Source organism: Pezoporus flaviventris, unplaced genomic scaffold, assembly GCF_033815535.1.
Source record: "Pezoporus flaviventris isolate CSIRO_AGI_PZ_B2104156 unplaced genomic scaffold, CSIRO_AGI_Pfla_v1 ptg000006l, whole genome shotgun sequence".
In the NCBI taxonomy this organism is placed as follows: Eukaryota; Metazoa; Chordata; class Aves; order Psittaciformes; family Psittacidae; genus Pezoporus; species Pezoporus flaviventris.
The window spans coordinates 9,162,208-9,175,174 of record NW_026892554.1 but is presented as its reverse complement, the minus strand read 5'-3'; the positions used below and the strand labels follow the sequence as shown (position 1 = coordinate 9,175,174).

At 40.9% G+C, this 12,967-nt stretch overlaps 1 protein-coding gene across 1 annotated transcript in view; it reads right to left on the bottom strand.

The window, feature by feature from the left end:
• Positions 1-12,967, bottom strand: part of LOC133265897 (inactive cell surface hyaluronidase CEMIP2-like) — a 51,009-nt gene that overhangs the window by 23,004 nt on the left and 15,038 nt on the right. Inside the window, exons 14-16 of the mRNA XM_061446813.1 lie at positions 12,217-12,369; positions 10,397-10,574; positions 5,085-5,300 (exon numbers count right to left, since the gene is read on the bottom strand). Of these exons, the coding sequence (XP_061302797.1) occupies positions 5,085-5,300; positions 10,397-10,574; positions 12,217-12,369 (547 nt within the window). The remainder of the gene's footprint in view (positions 1-5,084; positions 5,301-10,396; positions 10,575-12,216; positions 12,370-12,967) is intronic.

Genomic DNA, 12,967 nt, shown 5'->3' with positions numbered 1-12,967 from the left:
TGAGCATGAAACAGTAATTCCCAGAACAAGGAATAATGCCACTTTGTGTTGACAGAAATATCTGTAAACTGATTTTGTCTCCTGCAATGACCAACAGTGGCCACAGAGTGAACGCCTTCCAGGACGTGATTTTCTGTCCCACAGAAATACAGTAGTGTAACTGGTGAATCTTGACAAATGTTTATCACTAAGGGGTTACAGTAGTAATTGCCTATATGTACATGAAGAGACCCTCAGAATAGTGCTCTATCTTCTCTTGGGATACTACAGTGTAGCTTCTTTCTTCCTCAGCCTTTAATCTGCGACACCTTTACTCACTTGAACTGAACACGGAATACTATCACTTTTCTTCCTTGTATCCACCTTTGCAGGGGCAAAATATTTGTGAAGAATAAAAAGGAGAGAAAGAGATTATTTTTTTTTCTACAATGAAAAATTCCTTAGCAACACCTCCATAATTTTTGGTTAACTCTATCAAAATATTTAAGAGAAGAAAGTGGGTCATGAAGATACTTTAAAATATGAGAAGTGGTGACAGCTTAATGTAGTAAGAGAAGAAAAGCTAGTTAAAGTGTTATAAAATGCAAGCCTTCTACTTTCCTGGGTGGCTTAATGGACACAGTTGTCATTTTAGCTGCTTAACACTTCATGTTAAAAAGATGTGTCAGATTTCCTGTGCTTATATGGCAATTTTCCCAAGTAGATTGTGAAACTGAGAAGATAAGTTCTTTTACAATTCATGGGGGATCTGCTATTCAACTGGAGTATGAAGATAAGCAACATGCAAAGTATTGGAACAGAAAATGTTGCTTTCTGAGAAGAGGTCTGCTTGTTTTGTAGTTTCTTCAAGATTGCTTTTGTCCCACTGTGCTGTCAGCTGTCAAGCTGTGGCAAAATACCTTAAAAAATGAGAAGCTCAAAACATGCTTTCGCCCCTTCTGGTTGTTTGACTGTTCAAAAAAGGCTAGCACCCAGAAAAATGCATTTTCTCTATGAACTTTCCAGAGAAGACTTTAAAATTCTTTCAGAGAAAAAAAAAAAGTTATCTTTCTCTAACACATGCTAGGACATGACAGGATGTCACCGACATCAGCAAAACTACTTTGTTTTTCCACTGGTGTACATCAGAGATCAAAATTGGACCTCTTTCTCCAAATACAGACACCATTAGATGAAAAACATCTTGCAGGCTTTTCCTTCTTCCTACTCTGTGAGATGCTGACAGTCTTCAAGCATTGCAGATACCCTGGGATTGTATGGTTTTGCCTGTGGTTAGAGAAGCACCATTCACTACCAACTGCATCTCTTGCTTGCTTTACATTTAGAAGCATCAGTAGCAAAACCAGCTGCAGAGGCACTGAGTACACAATACCAGCTGAAGATATATAACTTGGAGATGCAGGATCAGTGCAATTGCGAACATTTGCTGCAAGAACAGAGTTAAGAGAAGTGGAATAATTTCATTTCAGCCACCTGCAGTATGGAGGTGACTGAACTGGTGAAATTTCCTAAAGTATTTTAAAATAGCAAGGCATCAATCTTTTGCTAATTCAAAACTGATGCTAATTTATCTATGTGGTAGTCTCATGTCTGTCTAACACCTTTTTAAGCTTGTAAAAGAAAACAGCACATACTGCCAAATGCTTTGCTTATTTTAATAAGGACTAATACCAAAAAAGAGAAGTTTCACAGCCTCTCCTGATGAGCTGCTGTGAAGTCTGCAAAGGAAGCAGTAAGTGCACAGCTTCAACTGCCCAGTGGGAGCAAAGGCACTTGTCTTACAATTTAGATAAAAATCAGAAATGGTTTAGGAATCTCATTTACATTTTAACAAGTAATGTGGGTGTTGAGGAGTCTCCATCTCAGTGCCTTTGGAAATCTTACCCACCTACATGGAATGAGCCTCTCCTGCATTTTTCTTTTATTATTGGCCTTTGCAGCAGCTGAAAGTCAGGTTCATGGAACGCAGAGGACCTCAGTGCCCTGCTGACAGGGTCTGAGTGACTCACACAGATTGCCAGATGTGGTGCTGCCAACTTCCTCTACTGTTCTTCCTTAAAGCCTCACTTTATTTACATTACAACATGAGAGTTTCAGCTGTCATTAAAAAGCAAAAGGGTTGGTCTTGTTTGGACAACACCAACTCTGCAGGCTCCAGAATCAAAAGAGGAGGAGTAAAAAACCTGGTAGTTCTTGCCTGTGTAAATTTCATGATTTTGAGCTGCTCCAAGAATCCTTCTTTGGTAGTGAAGGGCAACACTGAAGCTGAAGCAGGAGGCACTTCTTCGTGCTCTTTGCTGAAGGAAGATCTTGGACACCATGTGGAAAAGCGGCATGATGCTTCTTAGAGACATGGAGGAGGAAGCGCCATCAACCGACTGCAGAGAGGTAGGAATGTCAACCTGAGCTGCCAGATTAAAACACCCTCAGAAAAGTCTGTCCCCAGATAGGGGGTTGTGGAGCTAGAGACACTGCCAGAGGATATTGTGGAGCTAGAGACACTGCCAGAGGAACTGGGTTTCCTCAGGCATTTCCTTTCCTGGGCAAATTACATCCAGGAGAAGAAGAGCATGAAAAGTGAATTCAAGAAAACAAGCAGAAAGGAATTAACTGAGCTCTAAGCAGTTTACTCAGAAAGGGTTTGCCTGTAATGTTAGCTGTAGGACTTGGATCTCATGCCTCCATGCCAAGTAGCCCATCCCTAGGCTGACTATCTCAGGCTCGGTTTCAGCAGTAATATAGGAGTCACTGTTTCCTTGAACTGAAAGGATATTTTCACCTGCTTGCGCTAGGGAAGAATAAAAGTTCTTGTCTACCACAGCTACATGGAAAGGAAAACAGATTTTGTAATAGAGTTACTGAGATCAAAGCAAACCATCTTTCTCCACAACTGAATTCACTCCTTTAGGCTTTTGATCTGAAGTATGACACTCAGAATTTAGCACACAAACAAATCACCAGTTAGTCAAGGGGCTGAGAATCAGGGTTAAGCTGAAACACTCCAACAATTACACCCTCCACATTAAAATGAACCCTGCTGCATAGGACCAATTTCTTCTACCATTCGCATGCATACATTTCCTTACCCAAAACCCATAAAGTAAAGCATTTAATATGAACTTTACTCATCCTGCTGCATGCTACTTAGTAGAAAAACTCTAAGTAATATATCCCAGAGAAGCAAATGTTTATGCTTGCCTAAATCTAGCCAAGGAAATTTTCTATGGTGGAAAAACTGCTTCACCATGTAGAGTGCCATAACCAGGAGGGTATTAATAGAAATAAAAATATAAATGCCTACTTGTTTACAATTCTGAACTTAACTGTTAAGTTTCCAGAACAGAGAGAGCCATTTCTCTAGAGACACAGAGCAAAATCAAGTGCCAAGAACAAAAAATTAAATCAATGGGAGTGTTTCATAGGAGCCCAATCCCATTTCTGCCCAGTCAATAGTAAAGCAGGGGTTGTTAAAGTGCAGCGTCTAGGCACTTAGATGGCAACTCCTGCTCTTTGCAGTACAACTAAAGCAAATGCATATGATTTTGTTTAGCTTAGAGAGATACGCTTATCTGGATCTGACTGTGCAAATGCTTTGTATGCATAGAGGTCCCAAAGACAATTGAATTCTCAAAAGTTTCATGCAGAAAGTTCCATGGAGAAAGCAGAGCTGTGTCTGACTACTCAAACTGCAAGCCTACACATTATTATACATCAGAGAAGCCACAGAGGAAGCACCTTCAGAAATCTCCCAATATGGAAAATCTACGCTCACAAAACTGCATGTTAGAAAGGGAAACCTGACAGCCTGCTCTGATCGAGGCAGTTTTAACTCTGCCCAGTCTTCAATGACTTCAATTAGAGTTTCCTGTGCCACACTGCTGCTGTCAGTTCCATGTCTACTGATCCTCAATGGGACAAGAGCTTGCAGCATGCTCCCAAGCTCCCTATTAAATAAATAAATAACACCTGCTATATCTCATGAGCTTGGATCTTATTTTAACATTACTTCATAAGTGATGACACTTCTCAGTGCACCCCACTGCAGACTTTGTTTGATAGTGCAGGGCTGTTCTCAGGGACCATAATAAAATAATGGTCCTTCCTAAAGCCTCATCTTGCATGAAGGCTTCCAGTACTCACTCTCCAACCTCAAACCACATGGTGCTCTATGTGCCCAACACACATAGTCTTAATCTTTGTCTTGCTCAACACAAACAGGAGACCTGGCAAGATGTCTAACTGCAGCTTTAAAATAGGCCTAGATAACTTTTCAGTAAATATGTTAATATTCTTTGGAAGTGGAGGAGCAAGGACAGCCATCTGCAATCTTTTACATGTGGCCGTGAAAGCTGTGGTGAGTCACATATTTACAGTACGTTCTATCCGCACACAAAGGTTGTGTTGAGATTTGAGCAACATAAAATGAACCACAATCTGATTTTGAGAATCTTTCTTTCTTCCTTTCTTTTTACTTTCTTTTTCTTTTTCTCTCTTTTATTTTCTTTTCTCTTTTCTTTTTTTTTCTCTTTGCTTTTCTTTTCCTTTCTCTTTCTCTACTTAGAGGTTACCTGGGATTTGCAGCCCTTTCTACCAGGGTGTTGACTGACCGTGCCTCACCCAGTGACATCTGGATGGGAAATAAGTGTGAGTTTGTGTCTCAACCACCCATTTCACCATACTGAACACAGTGGGATGTATCAGAGAAGTAAAACCTTCCATTACTGAAACTTGGTTCACCAGACTTATCCACTAGAGCCCCGCAACAGCGGACAAATGCCTCGAAGCAAGAACTAGAAAACAACACTTTTCCCCAACTCAGTTTCAACTTGCAGCTGCTTGTGGCAATGGGAAGAGACAGGGCTCCTTACATTCACAGGTTCTAGGCAGCTGCAGAGCAGGAGCTTTACTGAGTCCTTGGAATTAGGCAGATAAGACTGAGAGGAGTAAATTTATACCAAATTTATTATTCACCTCTTACCTTATGGAGTGTTGAGTAGGCTTCACTCCATCGCCCCTCAGCAGACTACCTGAAGAACACCCACCCTACATGCACAGCAATGCTGCCTGCAGACACCCTCCATTACCTGTGCGAATTTCCCAGTACACATCAACCCATTCCAGCGTGGGACAGTAAGACACCCAGGATGACGCAGCAAGTAGTTGTCCGCTCTGCCTATGAAGGTGTCCGGATACCCTGTCACCGAGCCGTCCAGGTCATGGAATATAGACATTTTGTCACCATCATTGTCATTGTTTCCAAACCACTGGCCTGATCTGCCAAAAAACACTTTCAGTCCAACCTAGCAGGAGCAAATAAGAAGAAACTGGTTAGGTCTAAGTAAGGACTTGGGTTTGCAGTGCTTTAACAGCCAAAACAGCAATACAGCTAGAACTAGAAAGTAAACAGTTTTGTTTTGTCTTGTCTACTTAGAAAAATTTCCAACTGTATTGGCTTTCCCCTCATTTCTTAACCCCAGGAGATATTTCTACAAAAATGAGACTTTTGATTCTTTGAAATGCACCCACACAACTCTGTATTCCTTGAAATCACACAGCAATAAATCATGCAGTGGCAAAAGGAAGGGGATGACTCAAAGGGTAGCAAGGTACATAAAGCCATGAAGCTTACTGAGGACTATCACAACTGAAACAAGAACTACTAGATATTTGGTGAATTTTCTCATGTGTTTTTCATATATTTTCTCGTGTATTTTTCTAAGTGATACTGTGGGGGCTATTGTTTTCTAATTGCTCCTCCTAAGACCTTATAAAACTCACAAAAGTGACAGCAATTCTCAGAATTTGCTCTAGTACACATTTTAATATTTTCCCTGAAGAATTTATTTTTTTAGGGAAAGCAAATAACAGGAAGCAGCATTATCACCAATATGCATATCTCCTTTATCAAGATTTTTCAGTAGCTAAGTAGAAGAATCTGTCCTGATACAAAATCCAGCAAAACAAGGGAACTGCAGATGTTCCACAAAAAAGCATGGAATATTTTATGTCTGCAGATAAAATTAGTACAGTGTGTGATGATTAAGTTCAGAAATAATCAAGAAATAAATTAGTCTAGGTCAAGCACTCTGCATCCTGCAGCAATGTGTGTAAAAGCAGGCAGCATAAATAGCCACTGGATCACACTGACTCAAAAGACTCTGATTTGTTCCATTTAGTCCAATTCATTTTAATTGGACTGTACAAATGAGTAAGAGTTAGGGTCAGTAGGATTAGGCTGCAAGTTTACCAAGGGCTTTAAAGGCTTTATTTTAACAATAATAAACAGAACAGCTTAGGAGAATACGAGGGTCATTGTGATTCTGAGGTAGATGGAAAGTCCCACTGGCTTAAGAAGAATGACCACTGCAGCAACAACTACTTGCAGAATATAAGTCTTTATTGCTTAAAATTAAATTAGAGCCTAGAACCATTTTTCTGTCACCTTCTTGTCTGAGTCTCATAAACAAACAGCTGAAGCAGTCTCATTTAAAGGAGGCTCAAATGCTTGGAAATTTAATGTGTATTTTTGAGTATTTTAAAACCTTTTCTTACTGCACCGCAGTAAATTTTTGCCCAAGGGGCTATTTGGCAAAGTAGAGAGATCGCCAAATTTGGGAGGGGTTTTTATTTCATTTTGATTTATAAAAGAAGAGATATTAATTAAAATTTAAACACTGTGTTGCAGCTCAAAGCTCCATAATAAATACTTTGTGACAATGCACAAAGCTGGGAGATGAGTACGAAAAAAGGCACTTCACTGCAGAGAACATAGCTGTAGTTCAAAATAAACTAAAGCACAGCTAGTACTGCTTGTATTTGATTAACACTCCGTGTTTCCATCTAACAGCAGACAGTTTTGGTGCTACAGCTAATCTGATCTCTAACATTCTCCTCTAAAAAGTCTGAAAATCAGAAACAAAATGCTAGTGTTAATGAGCAGTGTCAGGTCTTTCGTAAGTCTCAAGGTTACCTTAGTGCAGTACACTGTGGCATAGAGGTGTACTGAGTTTGCAGCTACAGCAATGGCAATATGTATTTTTTTCTAAGTGAAGGCACATGAACAAAGGCTCAGCTCATCAGGTATGTCCATGTGGAGCCAGGAATGAGCTACAAGAGGGTGCAGAGACAGGTCACGTCTAGCTACCACAGTACTATTCAGACACCTATTTTTCATTAGGTGTGGACTACTTGGGAGTGGTACGGTACAAAGGTTACTCGAATTACCTGTCTGAAGCCTGACAGGGAGATGATGGTTTTATGAGTACATAATCTCTTAGGAATATGCTAACTCAACCTGTCCAAGGGCAGCACACCTAACACACCTGCAGTGTAGTCCTGAAGACTGCAGTGGAAAACACTTTCTATATTAAAAATTACTAATGTACTGGAAAACATCACAATAAATTGCAACTTCTTCTAAAATTCAAGTGTTGGCACATGCTGCCAGAAAAAGCCACATCACTTTAACACTGGTATCATGTTAAGGAACTTTTATCCAGTGTGAATCTTTCTCTATTTTACTATCCAAGGACTCTGCCCTTGTTAGCATGGCTTTTACTCTGCTGGAATAATGCAAGTCCTCACCCTGCCAAGTTCCCTTCAGTCAGGAGTCTCTTTAGGGTTAGGTTTGGGTCTTCTTTTTGCCCTCTTTTTAAGAGAATAACAGGCTTGCCCTTTAAATGAGTGTCTACTTTTCTTTTTCCTATCATGAACTGTTTGCAAACTTCTGCTTTGACGCAGAAACCGAGCACTAAGCCACACAGGCTAAACATAGTAAAGGCAACATTAGGAAGTGGACATCTCTTAGCTAGGCAGGACTGCAATCCCATGGGAATCGCTAGACCATAGCCAGGAAACAGTGCTGTCTCCTCCAAGCTCTTCCGGGGACCACAAACCCACCCAACACAGGCCGCTGGGATTTCTTTGGCACAAGTAATTTCAGAGACACCATAGTGTTGACACAGCCAGGAGCAGAAAAGGACTGAATCCACTCTAAGCTCCTGGCTGCAGGGAAAAAATAACCAGAGAGAATATTAGCAATGGATGCGAATAGGGCAGTTTGTGAATCTTCTGTACCTGCTGAGGTGGCCTTGTTCATGGGAGACCAAAAGGTCACATACAACCTCTTGCTCCTTAGCTCACTCTAAAGGAGCTGTGCAGCAAAAGGACAGAAGAATAAATAGGTTGCTATTTTATGACTAAAATGAGATATGTCAGGTCTTCTTAAGAAATAATGCACAAGTGTCCTGTTTGGGCATGGCTCAGTTCTGGCCTGGGGCTACCTCCTTTGAGCTCTCCCAAGTTCTACTGACTGACAGTAATGAGATCTAATGTTGCTATTGATAAATGCAAAGATATCTTAATATGTGAGATTTAGAATTGTCAATGAAAAGGCAACTAGAATGTTTTCTGTGGAGCTCAATGTTTAGTTCTTCTGTTCTCCTTGACCGTTATTTTTATGCAGGAATTAAACAAGAACTGACTGCCTTTAGTATTTTATTGTCTAACCAGTCTGCTGATTACTCTGATTAATTATACAATTATTCCTCCAGCATGACTAATCGTTTTGTCATCCCTACATAACTGGGGGTAATGTTTAATTTCTTCCTAAAAACCAACAGTAAAATGATTGTCCTTTAGGGAATTAGTACTTAGCTACACTTTAAAAAGTCATAAAATGAAGCCTGGAGACAGAAAATTAATTACAACAGCCTACAAGCTCTATCCTAACTAGTCAAAGACATATTGTCCTATATAGCAATTAGCAACAAAACAATAGACTAACCATGGTCCTTCGAGTCTAAAATCAGATTTAGCACATCTGGGTTCAACCCAGATGAAACAGAATCAAAGTGAAAAGTAAATGCTGAGCTGCAAGCGGTTACAATCATAAATGGTTTTTAAGTAGGCAAAATACCAACTTCAGAAACAGGTATTTCTTGGAAATGTACGTACAGTAAATTATTGGGATAATGTCATTCCAGTTTTTTGTAATAAGATGACAGTCTACTATTCTAATTTGCTTTGCAGAAGTATTCAGCAAGTCTTCTGACCATTTTTACTCTGAAAACCTCAGATCTTAAAGGGGTGAAAGTACTAAACTGCCTCTCAGACAAAAAATGCTGGGATATTTAACAGGCTTATTGGCTTCAAATGGTGCAACTCTATTAAAGAGATGCACTTTCAGCCATTCAAGATGTAATAATTCCTTTGATGATGTTCACAGATATCATCTGCCTAGAGCCATTCTGTTGGACAGAGTTCTATGGCCATTACAGGTGGAAAATTTCCACTCTCTTCCATTCCACTGATCAAACTATTTCATCATACGTTTTTCTCTAAGCTCCCCTCCCCGGTTCCAGGTTGATTTTCTCATTCATGCTCCCCATAACCATCTTATAACCATGTCCCCAAGGGAGGACACAAAGAACGTGCACCAAATTAAGCCCTTATTCTTGCTCCAAAGCTCCCTGAAGATCAAAAGTAACTAAGATTTCTTTACTGAAAAGCACAGGAACTGTGTTTTCTTTAGAGGAGCAGTCAAGTGACTGCAGTCTACGACATCCTTTCATGAAATACCCTTCTGCTGTTGGTCTGTGTGCACCAGAGAGGCGACAAAGTAACTGCTTACCACAGGGAGTTATATTGGTCAGTCCTACAGCAATGGAAATTTTCCTAAAAATAAAACCAAACTTCAAGCCAAACTTACTACAATTCATGAACATCGTCACAAGTATGGACCTTGTTTGAAAAAAGCTAAGGAGAGTTTATGATCCCTCAGCGAAAGGTGGAATCTATCATAATTTCCCAGGGCCATGATCCCTGCAGGAATCCAGGACAAGGACTGGAACTGGTCAGCATCCTACAGCTCCTACCAAGTCAGAGATATAGGGCTGGTTCTGCTCTCACTGCTCAAGGGAAATGCCTGTTGTGCTCAACAGGAATTTCACTGCTGACCTCAGAAACTGGGTCATGTTTTTCCATCTAAGTGCATTTTCTACTTCTGTGTAAGAATTGTGCTGCAGCTTACTGTCTTCTGGCATCTCAGTTGTGCCCTTCTCAATCTCTGAGGCCAGGTCCTCAGCAGGTCCTCAGCACGTGAGCTGGTAATGCTGCACCAGTTAAGAGTGGTGCTCTGGCTCTTGCGGTCACAAGGTGAAACCTTACTCTAATGCAAATTATTTTATGTATGTCTGCCCAGGCATAACATACATTTTACTAGCTTATAAATAACCCTCATTTAAAAAAAAAGTGTTGCAAAATGAACTGATGGTATGCACTAAGGTAACATGGACCACTACATGGAAATCCCTGCTCTAGGGTAGACCTCTTACCACTTCTAAAATCCTCAGAAACTTGCACATCTAACAGCACATATTTCTGCTTTTTTACTTACACTCTTCTCCATCAGGATCTGTGACACATTATTCTGAGGGCTTATCTGCCAGGAGTTTTTCATGAAGAACCCGATGGCACTTGAGTATCTGTCAACAGTCGGAGTGAACTTCTTGAAAGTGCATTTTGACATCCTGACAGGCCCATCGTAAATCTGGAATCCACGAATAGGGAAAGTCCTGTGAGATTTAAAAACAGGCACAGTCAGGTGTGAAAACCTTGGGCAAGCTCTGAGTACTCCTGAAAGCACAGAGATACTAACAGGTAGCTAAACCACCTTTCCTTTGACAAAACTGGGACCTGCACGCTCATCACACAGTTAAGGAAATATAAAACTCTGCTGAATATCCTCTACATGGTATGGCTCAAATGCCAAAGAAAAAGACTCATAAGCTTGCCTAAGTCTTGCAATCTGGGGTTAAGCAGTTCAAAAACCTTTTCTCCAGCCACCCTGGAGCTCATCACCACAAGGAAGACCCAAAAGCTGTGTGGCAGCATTGCCATCAGGTTCCTGTTCCAGGGCAGACAGGTTTCCCAGGAAAACATCGGCACAGATCAGTCAGACTCCCTGGAGAAAAGTCTCTCCTTGGAAGCAAGTGCCAAGTGATGCAGCAGTTTCTCTTCTCCATACAAGACTTTTCACACAAGCTCCCTAAGACCTAGTACACAGCATTTCATACAGAAAAGCTGTTTCTGAAGTATCTGTCCATGGATGTGTTGTCAAGACATTAGTGTTGAAGGAGACACCACTGGAGTCACAGGTAAGGGCCCACCCCTTCCATGGTTTGTTTGGTTTGTTTGACAAGGTGCCAAGTTTTGTTTGGCCCTGGCTATGTTTGATTAAAGGGTGGCCTGCACCATCTCCACAGATGGTAATGAAGCTGGCTAGTAGCACAAGAGTGTTTCTTGACCATGTAATTCCTCTTCAATTTTGAGAGCTGTTATCTCAGTAGTTGGGTTTGGTACAACCCTTACATCCCACTTTGTACTATGGTGCAAGGACAAGTATCATTAGACATACTCCTTTCCAAGAGTACATTGCTTAACAATACGATTAGAACTTGCTTGTACTCCAAAGGAGCTTTTTGTGCAATTGCAATTAAAATTACAACACTGATAATAACTGATGATAGCTCTAATTACCCTTGCTGTCGTTCACAGATCCCATTCCTGTGTCACTTATGGCTGAGACATAATAGTCATGGCTGTGTGCATGTCATGTCTGCTGAGTATTAATAATTTTATATTCCTCATAGAGGGTTTAATAATTGGTGAGCATCACCAAAAACAGATGAGGGTATAATTTAGGCTTGGGAAAGCACAACTTGCTATAGGGATGTGGGAAGGGACCACGGTTGCCAAACAGGAGGTTGTGCTGCTATCAAAATACAAAATAACATACAGCTACTGAAAGAGAAATAAGATGCAATAATGACGGAAGGTTTCACCTTTGTCAAACCAGCCATGTTTGCCCAGCTACCCGGCAGGAGGGATGATAGCTTGGTGTATGGGAGCTGCACCATCAGCTCGATGCTGTGCTACTGAAGTACTACACAAAAGCCATTTGGTATCTTTCAGATTCTCTAATCCATTCTCCAGTCACTAATAAATTAAGCAGAAAATTAAATCAAACACATTCAGGCGAGAAAGCTCTCAAGCTGTTGGCCTGAAAAGTGAGTTTATTTGGATGCTTATTATTTCTGGCCTGTACAATGATTTAAACACCCGGTATAAATTACTTATTGGTAGTCACATTCATTCCTGAGGCTTTTCTTCTAGCTTATACTAACACCAAGAGGAAATGGCAGAAGAAAAACTCACTTGTTTCTGGGTAGTGTTCTGCACTCTCCATTTGCCCCTTTTCCCCAGTAGCTGTTTTGGCCTCCCTGAGACCCAAAATTGCTGCTTTCTCCAACAAAAATGGAGCGTGTCACCTCCAGGCTGGAGCCTTCGTCTGTCGGGAAAGTTCCATCACTACAAGCAAAGAAACAGCAGGTAACTATGCAGCACCGCAGAAATGATGAATTAACACTTAATTACATCACAGACACAGTAAAATTTCTTTCTTAATTTGTAAAAAGAAAAAAAAATGCATTCACTGGTATAAGGATGCTTTAAAACCTCTTTAGAAACCAGCAGGTTAATACTGAGGTAGCTTAGCACTCAGGCATCAGTAATAGAGGTAACTTAGCCTGGGTAAAACCAACAGTATGATATAATTGCTCCATGCTGTTGCTTTATAGATTTTTAGCTATATCCCTGAAGCGAGAGCCAAGTATCACTGACTCTCATTGCCTGCAGTGGGCTTTGGATATGCCTTGGTTTCGCAGGTCTTTTGCAAAACAGATGCAGATGGTAGCAGCAGGAGCATGGCAGACCCCAGCAGAGGAGGCAGGAGACTTGCTGTGCCACCACATGGGACTATCACAGCCACCCTGCCCTGACAGCACACAAGCTACAAGCAATACTGCTCCACTGGGATAGAGCAGAAGAAAAGCCTCCCCAAACGCAGAGCCAGATGTTTAGTCTACTGGTTCAGGACCAACCGCCCAAAAGGAAATATTCAGCAATT